The sequence below is a fragment of the Grus americana genome, chromosome 19, assembly GCF_028858705.1.
Source record: "Grus americana isolate bGruAme1 chromosome 19, bGruAme1.mat, whole genome shotgun sequence".
Classification (NCBI taxonomy): Eukaryota; Metazoa; Chordata; class Aves; order Gruiformes; family Gruidae; genus Grus; species Grus americana.
This window is the reverse complement of record NC_072870.1, coordinates 5,906,584-5,925,084: the sequence shown is the minus strand read 5'-3', so window position 1 is coordinate 5,925,084 and position 18,501 is coordinate 5,906,584. Positions and strand designations below refer to the sequence as shown.

Genomic DNA, 18,501 nt, shown 5'->3' with positions numbered 1-18,501 from the left:
ACTTTGCAAGGGATATCAATGAAAGCACACGTGAAAATGAATTATTACAGTGATCAGACATTGCAGTCATTTACTCTCAACAGTACTTTTATGAGACATATTTATATATTCAATAATTAAATATAAAATCAAGGATGAGTGTCACAAAACAAGGAAATAATAAGGCTTGAAGCCCAGTCAGTCCCCAGATTACCCTTCTAGTCGCGGTACCTTACATTTTACCTTTCATTTTACATGCTGCTATTCTTATACATGATAAAGCAATAAGAAAAGTTAATTGCAGATTCCTTGCTTTTGTGAAGCCTCAAACCTACTTCAACTTAGTACAAAAATAGGGGAAAAAAGGATAAAACGTTTGTTTGTTAAAAAGCAGAAAGGGGAAGAGATATTCATAGACATTTTGGACTGACAGAACCTAGGAAATAGGGACAACGCAAACAAATATTCAGACTACCAAAATGTAGCAGACAATGTTTTTGCTACCTGTTCTGTTTACCAGAATGTGATGTGCTAGCATTATTCCTTATTCAGAATTATTGGCAATCAAAATAAATGCCATAGGCAACAAGAAAAAAATTGCAGTTGCACACTGATCAAACCTTTTTCCTACATAGAGAGAGTAATGCAGGTAAAAAAAGCTTAATGTAACAAGTCAACCATGTCCACATCCACATGTACTATACAATAAGAACATTCAAAAATATTGACATGAGACAGTGATCCTATAGTTTTCCTTTTCTCTTTCAGTTATATATATATATATAGTTAAACAGCACATAGGAAAACACCACTATAGCTTTCACTGTGGCCAACAGGAAAATTCTCACAAATATAAAAACGTTTGTTTTTAAATTGTTAGTTTTCTTCAAAACATCATACAGATGAAACCAAAGAAATAGAATTTCTCATCATGTAACAACAACAAAAAAAAATGAAACCCTTGGGAATTTACACAATTCTCAAACATCCAACTTTGCAGTCTTGTCCATCTCAATCCCTACTACAGCAGAACATAGTATCACCAAAATAAATGAGCAGAATTCCTTGAGAGCAGTGATGCTACGTTGATACTATGTGAAATTTCACTGTACTAAAACACTTAACTTAGATTTACATTCAGTATTTTGGAGGAAGGGAATGTGATAGTCCCTTCAGGCTTTATCCTTGCTGGCTGCCTACCCAGAAAGCATTATTGTTATTACTTCAAGAGGAAAGGGAAGGTGCTGGTAAGAGCCAGAAGGGCAAGGCAACGATGTTGATTATGAAATGCCCTGTTCTTTGGATGAACCGTGTAAAATATTTTGTTAAAAGGCTCCATGTTAAAAATATTGAGAACAAAAAGGTCTTCTTAAAAATACAGAGCATTTCTGCCTCTTCTTTTAAGTTCAAAGCTTGGGGAAAAGTGTTCTGCTAGAATTAACTACAGGTTTGCTGTAATAAACATGTATGACAATGCCCTACGTAACACAGGGCCAACCACAGACTCCAGACAAACGTGATTGCTTTAGGTTTCAAGTGGTATACGCATCTCTGTTTTTGTATAAAAGGAACAGAGATACTTCTGGAACCTTCACTGCAGAGTCTTTGCCAGTGTCCAGCTTTTGGGCAAAGGAAATCTTGCCACATTGCAGAGTCACAATCTTGAGGATCAGAATGTAAAAACAATCATGATTCAGTGTCTGAGCCAGAACTGCTTTCTCGGCTGATTTCAATTTGTAGAGATGGTAAATTATCCAATCGGCTCTTTTTTTGCCGAGACTGTTCTTTTTCCTTAATGAGAGCACCCCAAACCCGCTGGAGCTCTGAATCATCTTCCTCTGGAGATGCCACAGAGTTTTCAGGTTTATCTGAAGTCTTTTCTTGCGTCTTCGGAGCAGAACCTAATCTGGTCCATAAATTACCTAATCAGATGAAAAACAAACATTTTTTAAAAAAAGACAGGACCAGGAGGAATTCTGGAGGAAGTCTGAGGAACCAAGTCCTGTATTCACTGCATCTCTAAATTCCTCGTACTCTCACCTTAATGTTTGCCATGGAACTCACTATGCTTTGAAGCAGTAGTTGAAATTAAAATATCTTGTTCACTGTTTCTCATTTGCAGAGAATGCTACACCCAGGTCTGAAGTGCCATTGCATTCATTATGCTGGTTTTAGTGTACTGGTTTGACCAGAGTTTTAAAGGAGCCCTCTACTTTTAAGCATACCTATATAAAAATATTGCTCATAAAAATATTCAGCTCAACCTACCTACAGGTATTTAGATTTCAAAGCTCTGAACAAACATTTGCTAATTCATCTTTAATTTCACTCAGCTGATCATCCTTCATGACTTGCTGCTGAAATTTCTCTTATACTCTAAAATCAAAGGCATTGCAGTATTACATTTTCTCCGTAAAACTAACCTGATTTCTTCTCTCTGGTATCAGAGTAGAGGCCTTTTACATCTTGTTTGGGGATTCCTAACCGGCTGTGTACATCTGATATTGGTTCTCGACGAGGAACAGAGGTACTACTTGGAGGTTTAATTTCTGGAGAATGTGGTCTTTTTCCCAGTCTTTGCCGCACATCTAGGGATATTTTCAGTGATTAAGAAGACAAAAATCATGTCACATTTATTCTAGTTCTGCCAGCTAATTTTATGCACATTCACAATTTGTACAACTTGAAACCAAACAGAGTCTCTGGTTTTATCTTTTCTGTAGTCTTTTCATTTAAGCCTTTCATACTCACATTTCAGTCCTGGCAATGTCTGCAATACAATTTATCCAGATTTCTTTTTTTTTTTTTTGGCAACAAATTTGACATTTAATGTTTTCAGGTCATGCTCTCTCCAGAAGAGCCAAAAAGTAAATCATTCCATGGCTCACTGCATTTCTATTTTAGCAGCATAGTGTGTATGGATCCAGCATAAGGTATGGTTATAGAAAAATTGGTGTACCTTCAATGGTTCTTTTCAGATATCAGATACCTTGCTTTAGAATTCTAATACTGCTTGATATTTTGCAGAAAAAAAATGAAAACTGGAAGACAAGAATGCAAAATATATTGATACTTAGCACACGATGCGAGTTCTTACACTCTGAAATTTGTCTGGCTTAGGTAGATATTACTAGTCTTAAAGAAGGTTCTAACAAAGACATAAAGGCAAAGGAAGTTATAAGATTTATGTGCCAACTTGTCAGAGCCCAAAAATGTGCAGAAGGGGTAACTTCTACATTACAGTGATAGAAAAGGGTATCTTTCATTTATCAGTCAGATAATTCTCCGGATACAACGTATGTCTGAGGTAGCTGAAATTACACATACCCGAGTCAAAAAAGCAACAGTTAAGCCTGCCAATTGAAAAATACATCCATATTCATGTAATGCATGTTCTTTCATGTAAGTGGCTAGTGTTTCATGTTGCATTTTGTAGATGAGCTCCCCCACATGCTATGTTTCTCAGTCTCGTACAGAATCTCTGCCTCAGAGTGAGCAAATTGAAAAGGACGTCACTCTTCAACTGAAACGTACTTCATTTTTCCCCCAAAGCAATCCCTAACTCAGTCTCTTAGAGAGGAAAAATTAACTGTATGGATGCAGAAACTGCTGCTGAACAGAATTTCCTCAGGTTTGTAAGTTGCAGCGGAGCAGAGATGTGAAATGAATATATCCATTTTAACGGTTCAGTTGCAATTCCATACAAAGTGAGAGATTAAAATTACCTGATTTTACAGTGCTGTTTGGCTGACGTGGCCCAGTATTATTCTGACGTTTTTCTTCTAACAGTAGTCTTACATCTGCAACTTTCTCTGATGATCCTTTACTGCCAATCCGATTTTTGATGTTACTGGTTGCTATGCTATCTGCTCGCATGGAATTCCTAAATCAAATAACAAAAGATTTACCATCCCTTAAATGAAATCAAATCTAGTATAATTGTTAAGTCTTCTTGTATGTAAAATTACATCATAGAAAACAGTAATATCAGGATTTCTCTACCGAGAAACAGAAGTAAAAACATTACTTAGAAGACCACGTGTTCCAGTCAGAATCCTAAGTTTAGCAATAACCACATGAATACCTCAGTACCCATTTCAAGGCAGATATCGAGTTTATCTGCTTAAGGCTCCTTTGACTCCTCTGGGTCAAAATTCAGAGCAAATAAGCAACCTCAAAATTGTTAAAGGACCTGACATTGTAATGAAGTACAATCATACTACTGAAGGGACACGTGTTAAAGTTATTTTAATAATCTACAATATATGCAATTTTGGTTAATATGCCCATAATGAACATAAATTCCTTTTTGTCTTCAAAACTCAAGGGTTATTCTTCTTTCTGAGAAATGAGGAATGGATAAAGGGAAAAGAGAGAGAGGAGCTCTTTGTCCCTGGCCTAGCTATGAAATGCAAGAAATTAATTGCACTGGCTTGCATATGTTTCTATTGATTCCACTTTGAGCTTCATTACTATCAAGAAGGAGGGTTACAGAAATCTGCAAAGGAAGGTATATTTAAAAAAATGTTAATTGTAATTAAAAGCGTGTATCACAGTTTTCTGCATTTTGTATTTCTTTTTAAAATATCTACTACAAAATTATGTTAAGAATTGAAAAAGTAGCTTCAACAGTTCATCTTTTTGCTTTGACAGCTCTGTCACTAATTAAAAATTAGAATGCTTTTTCACTGATACTTTTAAAGAACAAGAAACTTTTACCTAATATTTTTCAGTTGTGATTCCACCTCGTCTGCATACATTGTCATTTTCATGCTCTTTTTGGGAGAGGGTGTTGATATCATTTTCAGTTCAAGATCATAGTCCATTTCATCAGAATCAGATGCACTAGCACTCGATCGTCTTGCTGCACTGCGGTCTCGGGACTGTTTGAAAGCTTGCAGTTCGTCACGGTACTCTACCACAACTCTGTCATCTTCATCCATATCCTGATCTTCTTCCTCCTCTTCTTCCTCCTCAATAGGCTCCTCAGGAACATTTACTAAGCCTGTAGGAAAACAAACCGATTCTGATAAACTTCAGTTTATCATTCATATAAGGTACATTAAAATGAAGGCCAAAAAAAAAAAAAAAATCACTGCAATTAATGATCCACTACAAATGAGTCCTTGTAGTGTTCTAAGGCTAAAGAGAGAGAATATTTTGCAAAGTATTTTAAGTGGAATCTATATTACAGAATAGCCTAAGTGGAAGAAAATCATGACAGGAGAGAAAAAGTCCATGGCGTTCACTATCTCAGAAGCCTGCTCAAGCATAAAACTGGACTGAATAAATGAAGTACAATTGCCTCTTGTAGTAGTACTGTAGTAGTAGTTCGTACTTCCTGAACTAAGTATAACAATTCCTATGATCTTGCAGGGCTTAATGTGACAACTGTTGGCTCCATGATAATCCTTTTGTGTCCTGTAAGCAGTAACGCCAAAAAGAATGCATGTATCATTAGCGTGAATTTATCACATATACTGATTTAAACATCAATCAGCAACTTTAAATTTAGTCATCAGCAGTGTGCAAGTTTCTGCCTCAGCTGTTCTCTACAAACACTTAAAATGTGATTCACTGTCGACATATCGCATCAATTACCTGAATGACGATGTTTATAAGGAGGAGTCAAGCCAACATCATCACCGATAAGCGTCCTTTTCTTTATCACATCCCGATGGATTCGACGCGAATGGTATCTTCGTTTCCTGAAACACCAGAAAAAGAATGACATTCCTGTCACAGAAAAGGCATCGTGAATGAGCCATATTCAGTCCTGGATTAAGCATATGCAATTATCACTTACTTTAATAGCAGACATACATTTATGTCAGAGATCTGTTCTGAATATAAACATTCTTTATTTTCCTGAGAAAATACTCCCCTTGCAAATTCACAGTCACTTTACAAAAACGTTATTTACACATAAGAAGCATCTACATAAACTGAAGAGAAAGAAAATTCACAAATTAGAACAGTTTTAGACTATCTTGTCCAATTACCCGCAACATTCCAGTTCTGCTATCCAATACTCACCAAGAATTGCTAAGAATTCCCTTCATGCCTCCATAATTCGGATTGCCATATTTCATGTAATACTGACTTCGCCTTGCAGCTCCCAGCTCTTTTTTGTCATCTGAAAACAACATAAATTAAAGGAATATTTCCCTCTTAGAATATCTCTTACAACACCAGCATAAAAATAAATAACCATCCAAAGACGCAGAGAGTGAAAATAAGGCCGAATATGTCTTACAGATCAGCATTACTTCAATCTCCTTCAACAAGGATACAATTTTGCTGACACCTCTGAAATTTCTCCTACCACCACAGTTTTATTTGCGTCTAGAAACTTAATTCTAGGGAGACTCAGTTAACAGAGCATTACATCCCACTGTAACTGCTGGAGGCTATACTTACCTTATTCATGACTTTTCTTTTCCTTATGAATGTGTCACTTCCCACATGGCCCAGAAATTATATGGATTTTCATTTTACTCATAAATATATTATTTAATATCTCAACTGTAGTTAGCAATAATTTCCACTAATACCTCATCAGCATCTCAAATTATTTTCATATTTATAAAATGTGGAATTTACTTCTGTGGAGAAGGGCATCATAAAACCTATTCTATGGTACTGGGAAGAATGCCTTGAGCTCAAGGTAAAATTCTTTATGTACAGTAATTTTCATACAACTTGAACTGGATTTTATTCACACATTAAATGTGGATTTATTGCAAAATCTTAATACCTAATGATTAGCAAAACACCTAATTTTGCAAATAAAAATTAGGTACTTCAAGCCATTAATTAGTCAACAAATAAAACTACAACAAGCGATTAATTCATGATGCTTGTTAAGCTGTTCATTTACCTTTAGTTGCAAATCTCATGAATAGCTTGTTTCCTTTAGCCAGTTTATTGGCAGGGCGAAGATCATTACGCAGGAGAGAATCCTCTTCTACCTGGGAGAGGGCATCCAACTGGGGGGGGGGCGGGGGGCAAAAAAGGTATTTTGGACTCAAAAATAAAATTACTGTTGAACAAAAATGGATTGCTTACAGAGAAGCAATCAACTGATTATTAAGGAAGTTACTTTTCAAATTATGCTCAAATGAACTCTGCTTTTTTTCCTTGACAAACTAACATTAATTTTTAAAGTAATTTGCCCTAAAGATTTAAAATATTTCCTTCTCTTCCTTCATAACATTATCTCAGATTATTAAATCCAGTAATTTTCAAATGACACTATATCACTGACTGAGATGCAGAAAATAAATAGCACAACTCGGACACTGAAAAACAACTATTTGATTTTTTTTTTGCTTGTTTCATAGCTAAATGATTTTACAAACAGGTTCTCATGCCCTCACACAATGACTAAAAGGCACTTTTTTAATTTATATCTGCTTTATAAAAACTAAAATTCAGACTTCCACGATGTATGAGTGTTCACTGAGCCACTCCTAAAGAAAATACTAATCACATCTATTATATAGTCAGCCAGTGAAGATTAAATTACTTACAAAACATCAATGCGTATGCTGATTCCCACACATATCTATGGACAGCCTAAATCCTATTTGTCTCTGAGCGCTGCCTGCACTGCTGAAAGGCTGTTGCTTTCCACTATTGTTTTTTCATTGCCTCCTCTCAGCAGAAAAGAGCAGCCAGTCTAGCTCTTACATGCTGGATGCCCTAGCACTCTTCAAAATCTACTTCCACAAAACACTCTCACGTATCTATTCTCTCCAACAGCACATCTACACTTCCTGTCATTTCCCCCATCTAATTTACTTTGATAATTAAACTGCGAGTTGCAAATACATATGGTTAAAACTACAATGTTATGAAGACTTTACACCAGTCAGGGCAAAACTTCCATAATAGTGTTTTCACTTTCTTTCTGTACTGACCTCAACATCACTTGGATTGTCATCCTCAACCTCGCCTTCTTCTGTCTCATCATCAGAACTTTCCTCCTGTTTTTCTGAGAAGGAAAATAATTGGGGAAAATAACCTCCATTTTAGTGTGTCAGTCACATTTGATTATTATTACGTATATTCTCTGAAATCAAACTGAAGGTGTTATCCTTTCTTCTGTGCAGTCTAGAGAATAATCAAAAGAGTAAATGTCTACAGAAATTTGAAGCACGCATGAGCACAAAATAACATTAACTAGACAGCCTCTGTGCAGATAACTGCCTGTGGCAGCACACATGGATTATTAATTCTTTGAAAGCAAATGAAATTGCACTGCATTTCAGGGTATGACAGAGATCAGCAAGGCCAAGACTGTAAAAGGAATATAAAAACCTATTTCCTTCAGCCTCCCTTTAAAATGCTGCAAGTACCTACAAGTATCCAATACTAACAATGTAAAACAGGTTATTATTCTAAAGCTTAGAAGTTTCTGAAAGAGAGCAGGCGAAAAAAAAAATCTTAGTGACTTAATTTCAAAGTGAAATAACTAACAAAAGAGTGCACGCTTCCAGAACTACTAAAATTGTGAGATGCTTGCATAGATTTTTCATGGTTCTTTTTAGCTCACAGTGAGAAAATTGATACTGGATTTTTTGTCATCAAAAAAAAGTAGTTAATATGGACAACTATCAACATATACCAATATCATTTGCAAAGATCTCAAAGTACTTCATAGACATAAGACTAAAAAAAAAAAAAACCTTTTATATTTCAGAGTTCCTGATCTTAATCTCATCCAACAATAGACTTGAAAACTTAAAATAGAGAGCAGCAGCTGTTCAAAAGATCCTGACAAGTTCAAAGAAGAGAGTAAAGCATGATTAGCCAAACTGAAACCAAAGAGGGAATTTAGGGAAACAAATTAGCTAAATTCAAACCTGAATAATTAAGTTCCATCAGGTATAGCATCAAGCACTTTTTTCCCCCCAAATAAGCTTCTTACGCTTCTCACAGTAGACTGGTCCCTTGCTTCCCTAAATGTCTAAATAGCCCTCAAATTCCTACCTGAAGAAGTAACGATGCAACTAAGCCAGATTATTCCAGTATCTCTGTATGCATCTCCCACCTTAAGATGTAATTGAACAGTTTGTACTTCATCTAATATCCCACTTTTCCAGATGAACAGGTGAATAAGTTTACGTAGGAGTAATTTAGATGATGGTTTTTATTTTGAGATGTGGTGTAATGATGATGCAGTATGTAATTTGTAGTCAACCAGATTAAATACATATATTTATGCTCCATTTAAACAAGACAGTCACTAATCTCCAAAAACTTTATAACAAGTCTTACTTGAAGCATTATCAACATTTGCGCAAAAAATTAAAGTCACGTGGATGGTTGAGGAGCCACTGCGTTGTGGAGAGAAGCAACAAGAAAAGGGGATGAGTTAGAAGGATCCACAAGTTTAACAAAGCCCTAAACTCCAAACTTTCTAGAAAGGCTTTTGGTAGCACTGCAAATATGGAGAGACTGGCTACTTGCATTTTGTTCATGTAGCATGTTTAAGCAAAATCTATGGAAGAGTTAATAAATACGTCTCTCTCTTTGTACTGTGTGGTACAGTACTCTGAACCACAGCAATTTCTCACACCAGCCTAACAGCAAAACAGTCCTAAGGTAGCAAAAGCCTCATTTTTAATTTACATCCATAAAAGTAAAATAAATTTACAATGAAGGTATTCAGGTACCAGATTTATCACAACATTAAGACGTACTTTTGCTGCTTTGCTCTGACCTTTCAGTGTGCTTCCTTCTTGAAAGTACAATAGCCAAGTTTAGAGATGATATACACAGTGGTGAAGTGATACAGTGTCACACAGTGTGAACAATACACTTAAGGATGGTGGTGTATCAAGAAAGGAATCAACTGTGGTATTTCAAAAATAGGACACTTGCTTACACCTGCTTTTTCCATGCTTAGAATCCATCCTTTTACTGCCTTTGTACGCACATCACACAGACTTATTTCTGTGCAACATGTACCACTATAAATATCATATCTGAATAGGACCCTACATCTAACATGTTCGGTATCAACTGTATTACTGCTTTTGGTCTAGTTCCAACCCACCTTTTAAGAAGCAGCTTCTTCAAAAGGTTTCCAAGATGAAAGCCTTTTTTAAAGTGGCAGAATACATTTACCTGAAACTATATGATAGAAGCTCCTTCAGTAATTTAGATTATGCAGTACCCAGGCACAAGTTGAAAGTTTCATTGATTTAAGTAGATGATGTCTCTATATGTATATCTCAATATACCTTTCTTGGTTTTTTCAGCTGTCTTTTCTTCATTGTTTTCTCTGCTTTTTGTTTTCTCCTGATCAGGCAAGGAACTCATATTTATTAGAGCCCGTGTTGCTGTTACTTCATCAAGCCAGACCACGTTACCTGTGACATTTATAAACACATACAAAACCAAAATGCAGTTTGTATAATCAAGCAGTCACATACATTGTCTTACTGGAGGGAAATCACTAACAGAAGTTCATAAACACTCTTATACAGTGACATGACAAAACAGTAATCAGATACACATCTTGTAGGGAAAGTCATATTAACACACTCGATAAGCTGGAGAACACACAACTTTCATCACATTACAAAAACCACATGCAACAACTGATCAAAACCAAAATCACTGAAATGCACAACCATATATATTAGAGACTGCTTCCTGAGTGCAGCAAATTCAGATATTGAATCAGGGTCAGTGTATTTCATGAATGTGTTAGCACACAAATGCTATTAAGGGGGTGGGGAGAAGAAAGAAGCCTTGATTGTTTTCCCTTTGGCAATTTAACAGAACCTTGGACTTTACTGTGGAATTCTGTTAATCTTTTCCAAAAAGCACAAAAATAAGGGAAAATAGAAGAGAGACTGCTCAAGCACTTTGCACGGATTATCATGTACAGAGGTTAACAATATGGTTCAGTATATGCCTCAAGTATCAGCAGATGATACTAAAATATAACCTATTAGGCCAATTAAAAGCATTTCATAGATGTTGAAATTGAAAGAGCTAAAACTGCTTAGAAACAGGTTTTGAACAAAAACTTTCTGCATGGATGCATTCAGTGTAAATACAGCAACAAATGTCATTTACTGCTCTGCCATTAAGCAGAGTGTATTCAGATATAAAGAAAACTATACAGTGTCCCAAAATAAAAGTTTCTCTCCTAAATTACTTGAACAGACAATATTTACAAGGTGAAGGACACCCAGATACTAACTTCAATGATTGGCTAATAACTTTTCAATTTGTATGCCTACCTGCTCTTCACATCTCCAAATTTTCAAAGCCTTTATCATTTTACGTTCATCCGTTTGAAAGACAGAACACTGTCTGAATTCACCTTTGCACTAAGACACCTTGAGAGGTAATTCAGTTGGGAACATTAACATTTTTGCCACGCTGTGATGCAAATCTATGCTGAAAAGACAATGCTTTTTCTTGGTATTTTCACCAAGCACAGTTGGCATGCTAAGTCAGACACCGCATGAAAATTAATCACTAAAAAAGATGTGTTTTAACTATAATTGGGTATTGTTACGACTCTGAAGCCTACATTTTTGCACTGCAAGTTCACTCTGGTTCCATGCTAAATTGACACATGTAGCATTTAAGAAAAAGGATAAACAGACAATCTTAGAAATGTAGCCTCATATACAGAGTTAAGCCGTGCACTTGCTAGCTTATGCATCACCACAGGTTCATCTAGCAGCTCTTTACTGCTCGTTGCATTTCAAATTTTATGTCAGCTTGTGGCAGTATATCAAGCTGTCATACATCGTGACTTCAAGGTTACCAATATTTTGTAGCATACCATATCTTTTGTCTTGCACTGGAATGTAATTCCTTCAGGGTCATTCCAGGGAACCACGCTACTAATTCTCAGGTCATAGCCAGGCTTGTCAATAAACCAGTTTTCAGCAATCCCAATTCAATTGGAAAACCTGCACTGGCTCCTACTTCTTTCTCTATGATTTCAGTTACAGGATTGCTAGCCACATGACAATCTCAGAGCCTTCCAATTCCATGATTCTGCACCCAACTGTAGCAAATGGCTCTCGTACAATCTTTATTATCACTGAAGAAAGTATAACTGTCAATGACCTTCTATCTTTCTGGCAATCTCACTGCATACTTACACCCTGAAACAGCCCTTGCAATGTGAATTTACATTCCTTTTCCAATCTATGTAAATCACATTCAGCTGCTATCTTATTCCACCCACTAATTTCTCCCTGAAAATGCACTAAACAAATATGGCAACAAGTCTGCTCCTTCGCAGCACAAAACCATACTGTTGCGGTTTAACCCCAGCTGGTAACTAAGCACCATGCAGCCGCTCACTCACTCCTACCCCCCCACAAGGGGATGGGGAAGACAACAGAAAAAACCTTTGTGAGTTGAGATAAAGGCAGTTTAATAAGATAACAAAGGGAGATAATAATAATAATTTTTATCATTATTAATAAAACAAATGATGCACAAATGCAATTGCTCACCACGTGTGGAAGGACAAAAAAACCCCAATGCCCAGTCTGTTTCCAAACAGTGATCCTGCCTCCCAGCTAGCTTTCCCAGTTATATATGGAGCATGACATCATATGGTATGGAATATCCCTTTGGCCAGTCTGGGTCAGCTGTCCTGGCTGTGCTCTCCCAGCTTCTTGTGCACCTGGCAGGGTGCAGGAAGCTGGAAAGTCCTTGACTTAGTGTAGACACTACAACTACCTCACAACAACTAAAAACATCAGTCTGTTATCAACATTATTCTCATACTAAATCCAAAACACAGAACATTACCTGCTACTAGAAAGAAAATCATGTCAGCTGAAAACAGGATACATACCTGCCTGCCTAACTGCACACAGCTGAATAACCTTCTCTCAGAAGGTCATCTTTTGCGATGCTCACAAGCAGGTATACTATTTATGTCAACATGTAAGCAGCACAAAATTTTAGCCCTTTGATTTTTTTTCCACTCAGAGACCTGCAAGTTATTCTATGCTATCTCTTTCCAATAATAAATACTCAACCAGATAGTGGGTTTGATTTTCACCATATGCTATTAATTCTTTCCTTCTAAATCTCTTTTGACTAAGGCAAATGACAGGGAAACTAAGACAAAGATCAGTGACTTTGAAAGCCACTAAGACATCTGAAGTACAGCTATGACTGATACTAGAAAAAAGTAAGAATTACAGACAAACACTCCATTTACTTACATGATGTATCATCTAACCACTCGATATGAGCAGGAGGATACTCTTTGAAATAGGCGAATATGTCCTGTGTACTCATCTCATCCACCCCACAAATGTAAATTGTGTCCAGTCTCACTTTAGGAATTGCTATAAAGAGGAACAGATACAAAACTGGTACTCATTTCTATAGAGCAAGCTTTTATATTAGTAACATATGGGTTTATAAAGCAAACATTTTAAAGAAGCTAAAGGGAAGCTAATTAAAGCAAAGTATGATGTACAGCGTTCTAAAACACCAGAACTTGAATTATTATTCCACAATGCAAACTTTAATAAGCATTGGTAGATGCAACTATTGCACAGTGATCAAACTGCCTTAAAACATTTATTTTTTTTTAAATGCTGCCAAAGTACTACCATGAAGTACTAAAGAGCCAGAATACTAACAAGTCCTGAGACCAGGACACGTGTACAAGGCACTTCCACTTGTAACATCTGATGGAGAGCTGTTATAGGCCACAGCTTAGTGGGTCCAAGCTGCCAGTTGGAAAAAAAGCCTTGAGAACTAACTGGATGCCAAGAGCGCCAATCTGTTGTGCACACATCTCCTGGCTGATCTGCTTATATTCCAACACGCCCAGCTTCCCATCTAAGAGCGTGCGCAATCAGTCCAGCTTCACTGTGTGTACAGCACAGAACTGATGTCACTGTGTACGGGACACAAAGTCCTCCGCTCATACATAAACAGTGACCAAGGTTTTTTCAAAGAATGTAAAGATTCTTAAAGCAGCACTGATCCAGAAGATTAATTTTGGACACGTAGCACTAGGTGCCATTGCCAAACAGTAAATAAGGTACACAAAAATGTTTTCTTCTTTCTGGGGTTGGTAAAATGAGGAGCAAAATGATAACTGTTGAGTAGTTTAAAAAGTAATGACATTAAAACAAAAACATGGGAAAAAAAAACCCCACCAAAGTGATTTCTTTTGGCAATGATCTGGAAAAACTTCTGGGGATGCAGGAAATATTACAGGATAAATCAAGTAAAGGAACTGTGAGGAAATAAACAAAGGGACCTTTTCTTCTTGTCTGTTGGATAAACTTATACCTTTCTTCATCATGTCCCGATCCAGCGCCACATTCCTTTGGGCAAGATTCACTTCAGCTCGAAAATGAAAGCGTTTTGCTCTTTGTTCCTTTTTCTCAATTGCTTCCTGCAAAATGAATAACAATGCAGTCAAAACAGGAATCACAGCAGTATTCCCAAGAAGAGATTTAAAATAAAATTTACCAGACAGCAACAATCTATATTAATAATTCTATAAATTCTAAAGAGACCTGTATATTTCAAAATGCAGAAATAATTCACTGAAGCATTTCTGTGCCACGTAATAGTTTTAATGGAGGTCCAGCAACATAATGGGAATCAAGATGCGTGGAAAACAAGCTATCTCAGACAGCGCTCGGACTCTACGATGGAGTAGTAACATTCTTTTCCTTCCTAACATACATATGGAGGCTGTGGTCAAAAAAACCCTCTCTTAAAACAAGCACTCCTACCACATGGAAAATTAGTCTTCAAAGAGTTTTTTCTCCATCTGTTTTTTGAATATATACAAAAACGTAAACTTGTCTCTCTGAGCATGAGTTTACCAACACTAGCTGAGTGCTGACTACGCACATCTTATTTAGACTGGCAATTCAAGCTGCTTTTAAGTAGCTCATGAGCAACAGCTTATGTGGATCTTGTGCAATTTTTGAAACTGAGAAGCACCATATTCTACAAAATTTATTAGGAAGCACTATACATTTTTGGACCTTACTAATCAAAGTAAAATTTGGAACACAAATTTGGATTACGCAAAAACTGCCATCAATCATATCCAAATAAACATGGGCTTTTTACTAGTTTTTAAAGACTGAAAAACTTTAAGAAATGTGGTCAAAGATGTCTTGGCAGATTTGCATCGTTAAAGAACATAACAAAAGATGATAGCTTTCCCCTAACTAGGACAACTTCAAATTCTTTACTGAATTAAAATACGCACAAGCTAGATATTGAAGCCAAAAACCTGATTTTCAATCTTCATTTGGAGTTCTTTTTGTACTCTTTGATAAGCACAATCTTCTGAGCTTCAGTAAGGCAAAATGGGAATTCATGTCATTTGTCAACACACTGTTGCGGTGGGGATTCACAATTTTGTGTTCTAACAAATATATCAGTCCTATAAAGTATAGGACTAAATGATTTTTCTGCATTACCAAAAGCTAGATATAGTGGTCAACTGTACAATATGAAACAACAGCCAATTCGGTATTAAATGTACAGAGATGAGCTGTAGGATTAAGTTCCACAGAATTATGTAACTTTAAGTTATTTAAATGCAACAGCTGTTCATATTCTTCAAGCTATGTCTTAAATAATGAAACAATAAGATGCCCTTGGAAAATACAAGGCAATGAAACTAGATTTTCCTGCCAAGCACTTGTTCTTCCTTCTGTCACTCACCTAAGAGGAAAAAAAAAAAAAATCTCAGCTGACTTGTCTCAAAGGGCTTTATTTTGCAATACTGAGTGGCACCAAGGCAATTTCAAGAGAAACATTTTCAGGTTTTGGCACACAAATTTTTGTAACTTAAAAACAATAGTTCTTACAAGAGATACTCTGTCCTGATGCAGGCCACAATCAAAAGGAGAATCCCCTAGTTGTTGAAAAATGCCAGCTATCTGACCATGAGGCTAAGTCTCTGTGCATACTGGGGAAGAAATAAATGAAACAGTTCATCCTTTCCAGTAGCAATAATTAGAATACGTTGAAGAACCACAGCACAAAAATTACCTTGGAGGTTACATCTATTCCAGTAATGAAACTCCCAGCTTTGTTTTCATATCTCCTACTAGTGTCCTGAAACAAAGCAAAACGGTGGTGAAATCTCAATGAACACTGAAAGCAACATACTTGCTATACTGAAAAAAATATCTGCCTGTTTCTATGAGAAATATATCCTCTTTTCCTTGATTCTTACTCCAAGCTACATCCCTAGATAGACAGGTACACAAGCAATAACTCTCACTGATGTCAGTGAAGGTAAAAGCATATGAACTGAACCGAATTTCCTTTACTATAAGGATTCTTTCCTTTGGCAAAATTTAGTTTCTGGGTCTGCCGCTGCTATGGTTTTTACTTATTTTCTCTCAGCAATACAGAGAAAGTTATCAAACACCCTTCCTAACTAAAATTTCCACAATTTTGGTTTTGGGTATAATTTCCTTGTAAAACATGAACAGATTTAACAGTTATACCTGACTCCTGAAATGTCTGTTTGCAACTTTTCATCTCAAAACTCAGAACACTGAGCCATATCCACAATTAAACAAGAAACTTTTACCTCTGTTCCTACCAATATTTCAAACCCAACTTCCAAATACCAGCAAGATGAAGCATTACTATTTTGATACAACCCTACTGATGAAGGGTGAAAGTGGAGAATGCTGTGGGGAAAAAAAAAATTACAAGCTTCATTTCCATCAATCAGGACTGGTGAATTCACAAGACAGCACTAAACCACACAGACCCTGGACCAATGACCCAATTCTGTCCATTCCGTGGTTTGCATATGTAAAAATGGCACCTTTTCATTCTGGCACCCTCAGGACCATCACCTGGCAAAAGTCTGGAGCTGGAAGAACACACCTTGCTTTCTCTAGGGATAAACGTGTTGTTTACATTTGTGCTGCAATAATTATTTTGGCTAAAGGACTTTTTTCTAGAAAGTAGGCCAGTCTCAGTTTAGAAATACCAAACTACACACAGTCTAACTGTTTTTCTTAGTAACAGCGTCAAAGTTTCTGTAAAACTGCCAAATGTTTAGAGTTATGAAAAAGAAAAACAAAAAAAAGCATTCTTTTTAAAGACCCCCACTACCTAAGGTTGACTCATGGAGCACAAGGAAGTATAGTAGGGTGCTGTCTCTTAGGTCACGTATTTGGTAGAAGCTCAAGCATGTTGGTAAGTCAGCTCATTAGAGATTAGTTTCTGAAGAAATTTCCACACAACTTTTGAGAGCAAAAGATTACTTAGGAGGTTAGAAGAACTCTGACCCATTGTTATATATTAGGCCTGATCCTACTAACACTTGTACAGGAACAATTAGCAAAAATGAAAAGGGGGGGGGGTAGAATAGAAAGGAAACCCTCAAAACTCACTCCTCAGAGCCCACATTCCTAGTGCCTCCAACTCAGTTGTTCCACGGTCACCCCCCTACTCCCTACTCCAGGTATTCCTATGTTCCCTCCTTTTACACTCTCCCACCCACAACCTTCCTCTACAGTCCACCACTACACCCCAAATCCTCCTCTCCACCACCTCCTTTATTCCCTTCGTTCCCAAGCACATCCTGGCCGCTTCTTCTGACGCTTTTTCCCCCTACTCTCCTCAGACACCCCTAAGCCCCCTCATGCCCCGACTCCCGCCACCCTCACCCCACTGCTTCCCGCACACACTCCCCATTCCATGTTGCCCCTTTCCCCCCGAATGTATCCCCAAATGCCCCTAGAAATCGCCGCAGACCCCCCACCCCGCCACCCTCAAACCCCCCCCCCCCCCCCCGGACCCTGGCCCCACTTCGTCCCCCCTGCCCGTGACCCCACCGCACGCCCCTCACCGGAATGAGCTCCCGCAACGAACGCCTCACAGGGATGGTCTCCAGCTCGCCCTCTTCCACTTCCATTGGCTCAGGCTCCGGACCGCGGGGCTCCGCCGTTGTCACCGTTGCCTCCGCCTTCACCGAGATCCGCAGGCCCCGCACGGCCGCCATGGCTCCACCAGGCCCGCCCTCCGCCCGGCCAGCGAGACGGCACCGCCGCGGCACAGAGCGCCGCCACCCAGAATCACCACCGAGACGGCAGGGCGGATAGAGCGCCATCCGACGCTAGAGCCGGTTGGGGGCTGACACGCTCAGGCGCGCGTCACGGCCATAGAGACAGGGAGAGAGAGCGGCGCCGCCGGCCCGTCCCGCCATTTTCCCCAGCCCCGCCGCGGCACCGGGGAGCAGCCCGCGGTGTGCCTGGAAACACGGACCGGACTGGGGCTGTAAGGTCCGGACCTCGGTCTGGCAGGCTCTGCTCCCTGCAGTGGTTTTTATGAAAGTGAGCTGAGCTCTTACGGTGTTCCGTTTCCCCCCTCCGTCCTATAGGAAGATCCCTCCAGGATTTTACGTCTCTGATAAAATAAAGCTGATTTTCAGCTTAAAGTTCCCTGCAGTGAGTCTATATCCTGTTGTTCTCGGGCTCCGTTAGTCTCTTTGTCAAGTAATGTTTT

The 18,501-nt window shown here is 38.1% G+C and overlaps 1 protein-coding gene across 2 annotated transcripts; it reads right to left on the bottom strand.

Moving 5' to 3' along the window:
* Positions 1–66: 66 nt before the first annotated feature.
* Positions 67–18,239, bottom strand: NCBP3 (nuclear cap binding subunit 3). Of its 2 annotated transcripts, XM_054847198.1 has the most exons (13): positions 17,846–18,239; positions 16,021–16,086; positions 14,290–14,395; positions 13,203–13,328; positions 10,230–10,358; positions 7,902–7,975; positions 6,860–6,968; positions 6,016–6,115; positions 5,581–5,687; positions 4,699–4,984; positions 3,705–3,862; positions 2,403–2,567; positions 67–1,901 (listed from the first exon to the last, which is right to left on the bottom strand). In XM_054847198.1, the coding sequence occupies exons 1-13, from the start codon at positions 18,104–18,106 to the stop codon at positions 1,666–1,668; spliced, it is 1,923 nt and encodes a 640-aa protein (XP_054703173.1). In that variant the 5' UTR covers positions 18,107–18,239; the 3' UTR covers positions 67–1,665. The 2 variants fall into 2 exon arrangements, with proteins under 2 accessions (XP_054703173.1, XP_054703175.1); XM_054847200.1 differs by lacking the exon at positions 67–1,901 and having other exon boundaries at positions 2,427–3,020.
* Between the last annotated feature and the right edge of the window lie 262 nt (positions 18,240–18,501).

Bases quoted from the DNA above. Each gene is read 5' to 3' on its own strand.
- NCBP3 (XM_054847198.1), bottom strand. From the start codon at position 18,106: ATGGCGCTCTATCCGCCCTGCCGTCTCGGTGGTGATTCTGGGTGGCGG. The intron at 16,087-17,845 runs GTGAGGGGCGTG...GCTTTGTTTCAG, and splicing joins CGTTGCGGGAGCTCATTCCG to GACACTAGTAGGAGATATGA. The intron at 14,396-16,020 runs GTAATTTTTGTG...TTCATTTTGCAG, and splicing joins GAATAGATGTAACCTCCAAG to GAAGCAATTGAGAAAAAGGA.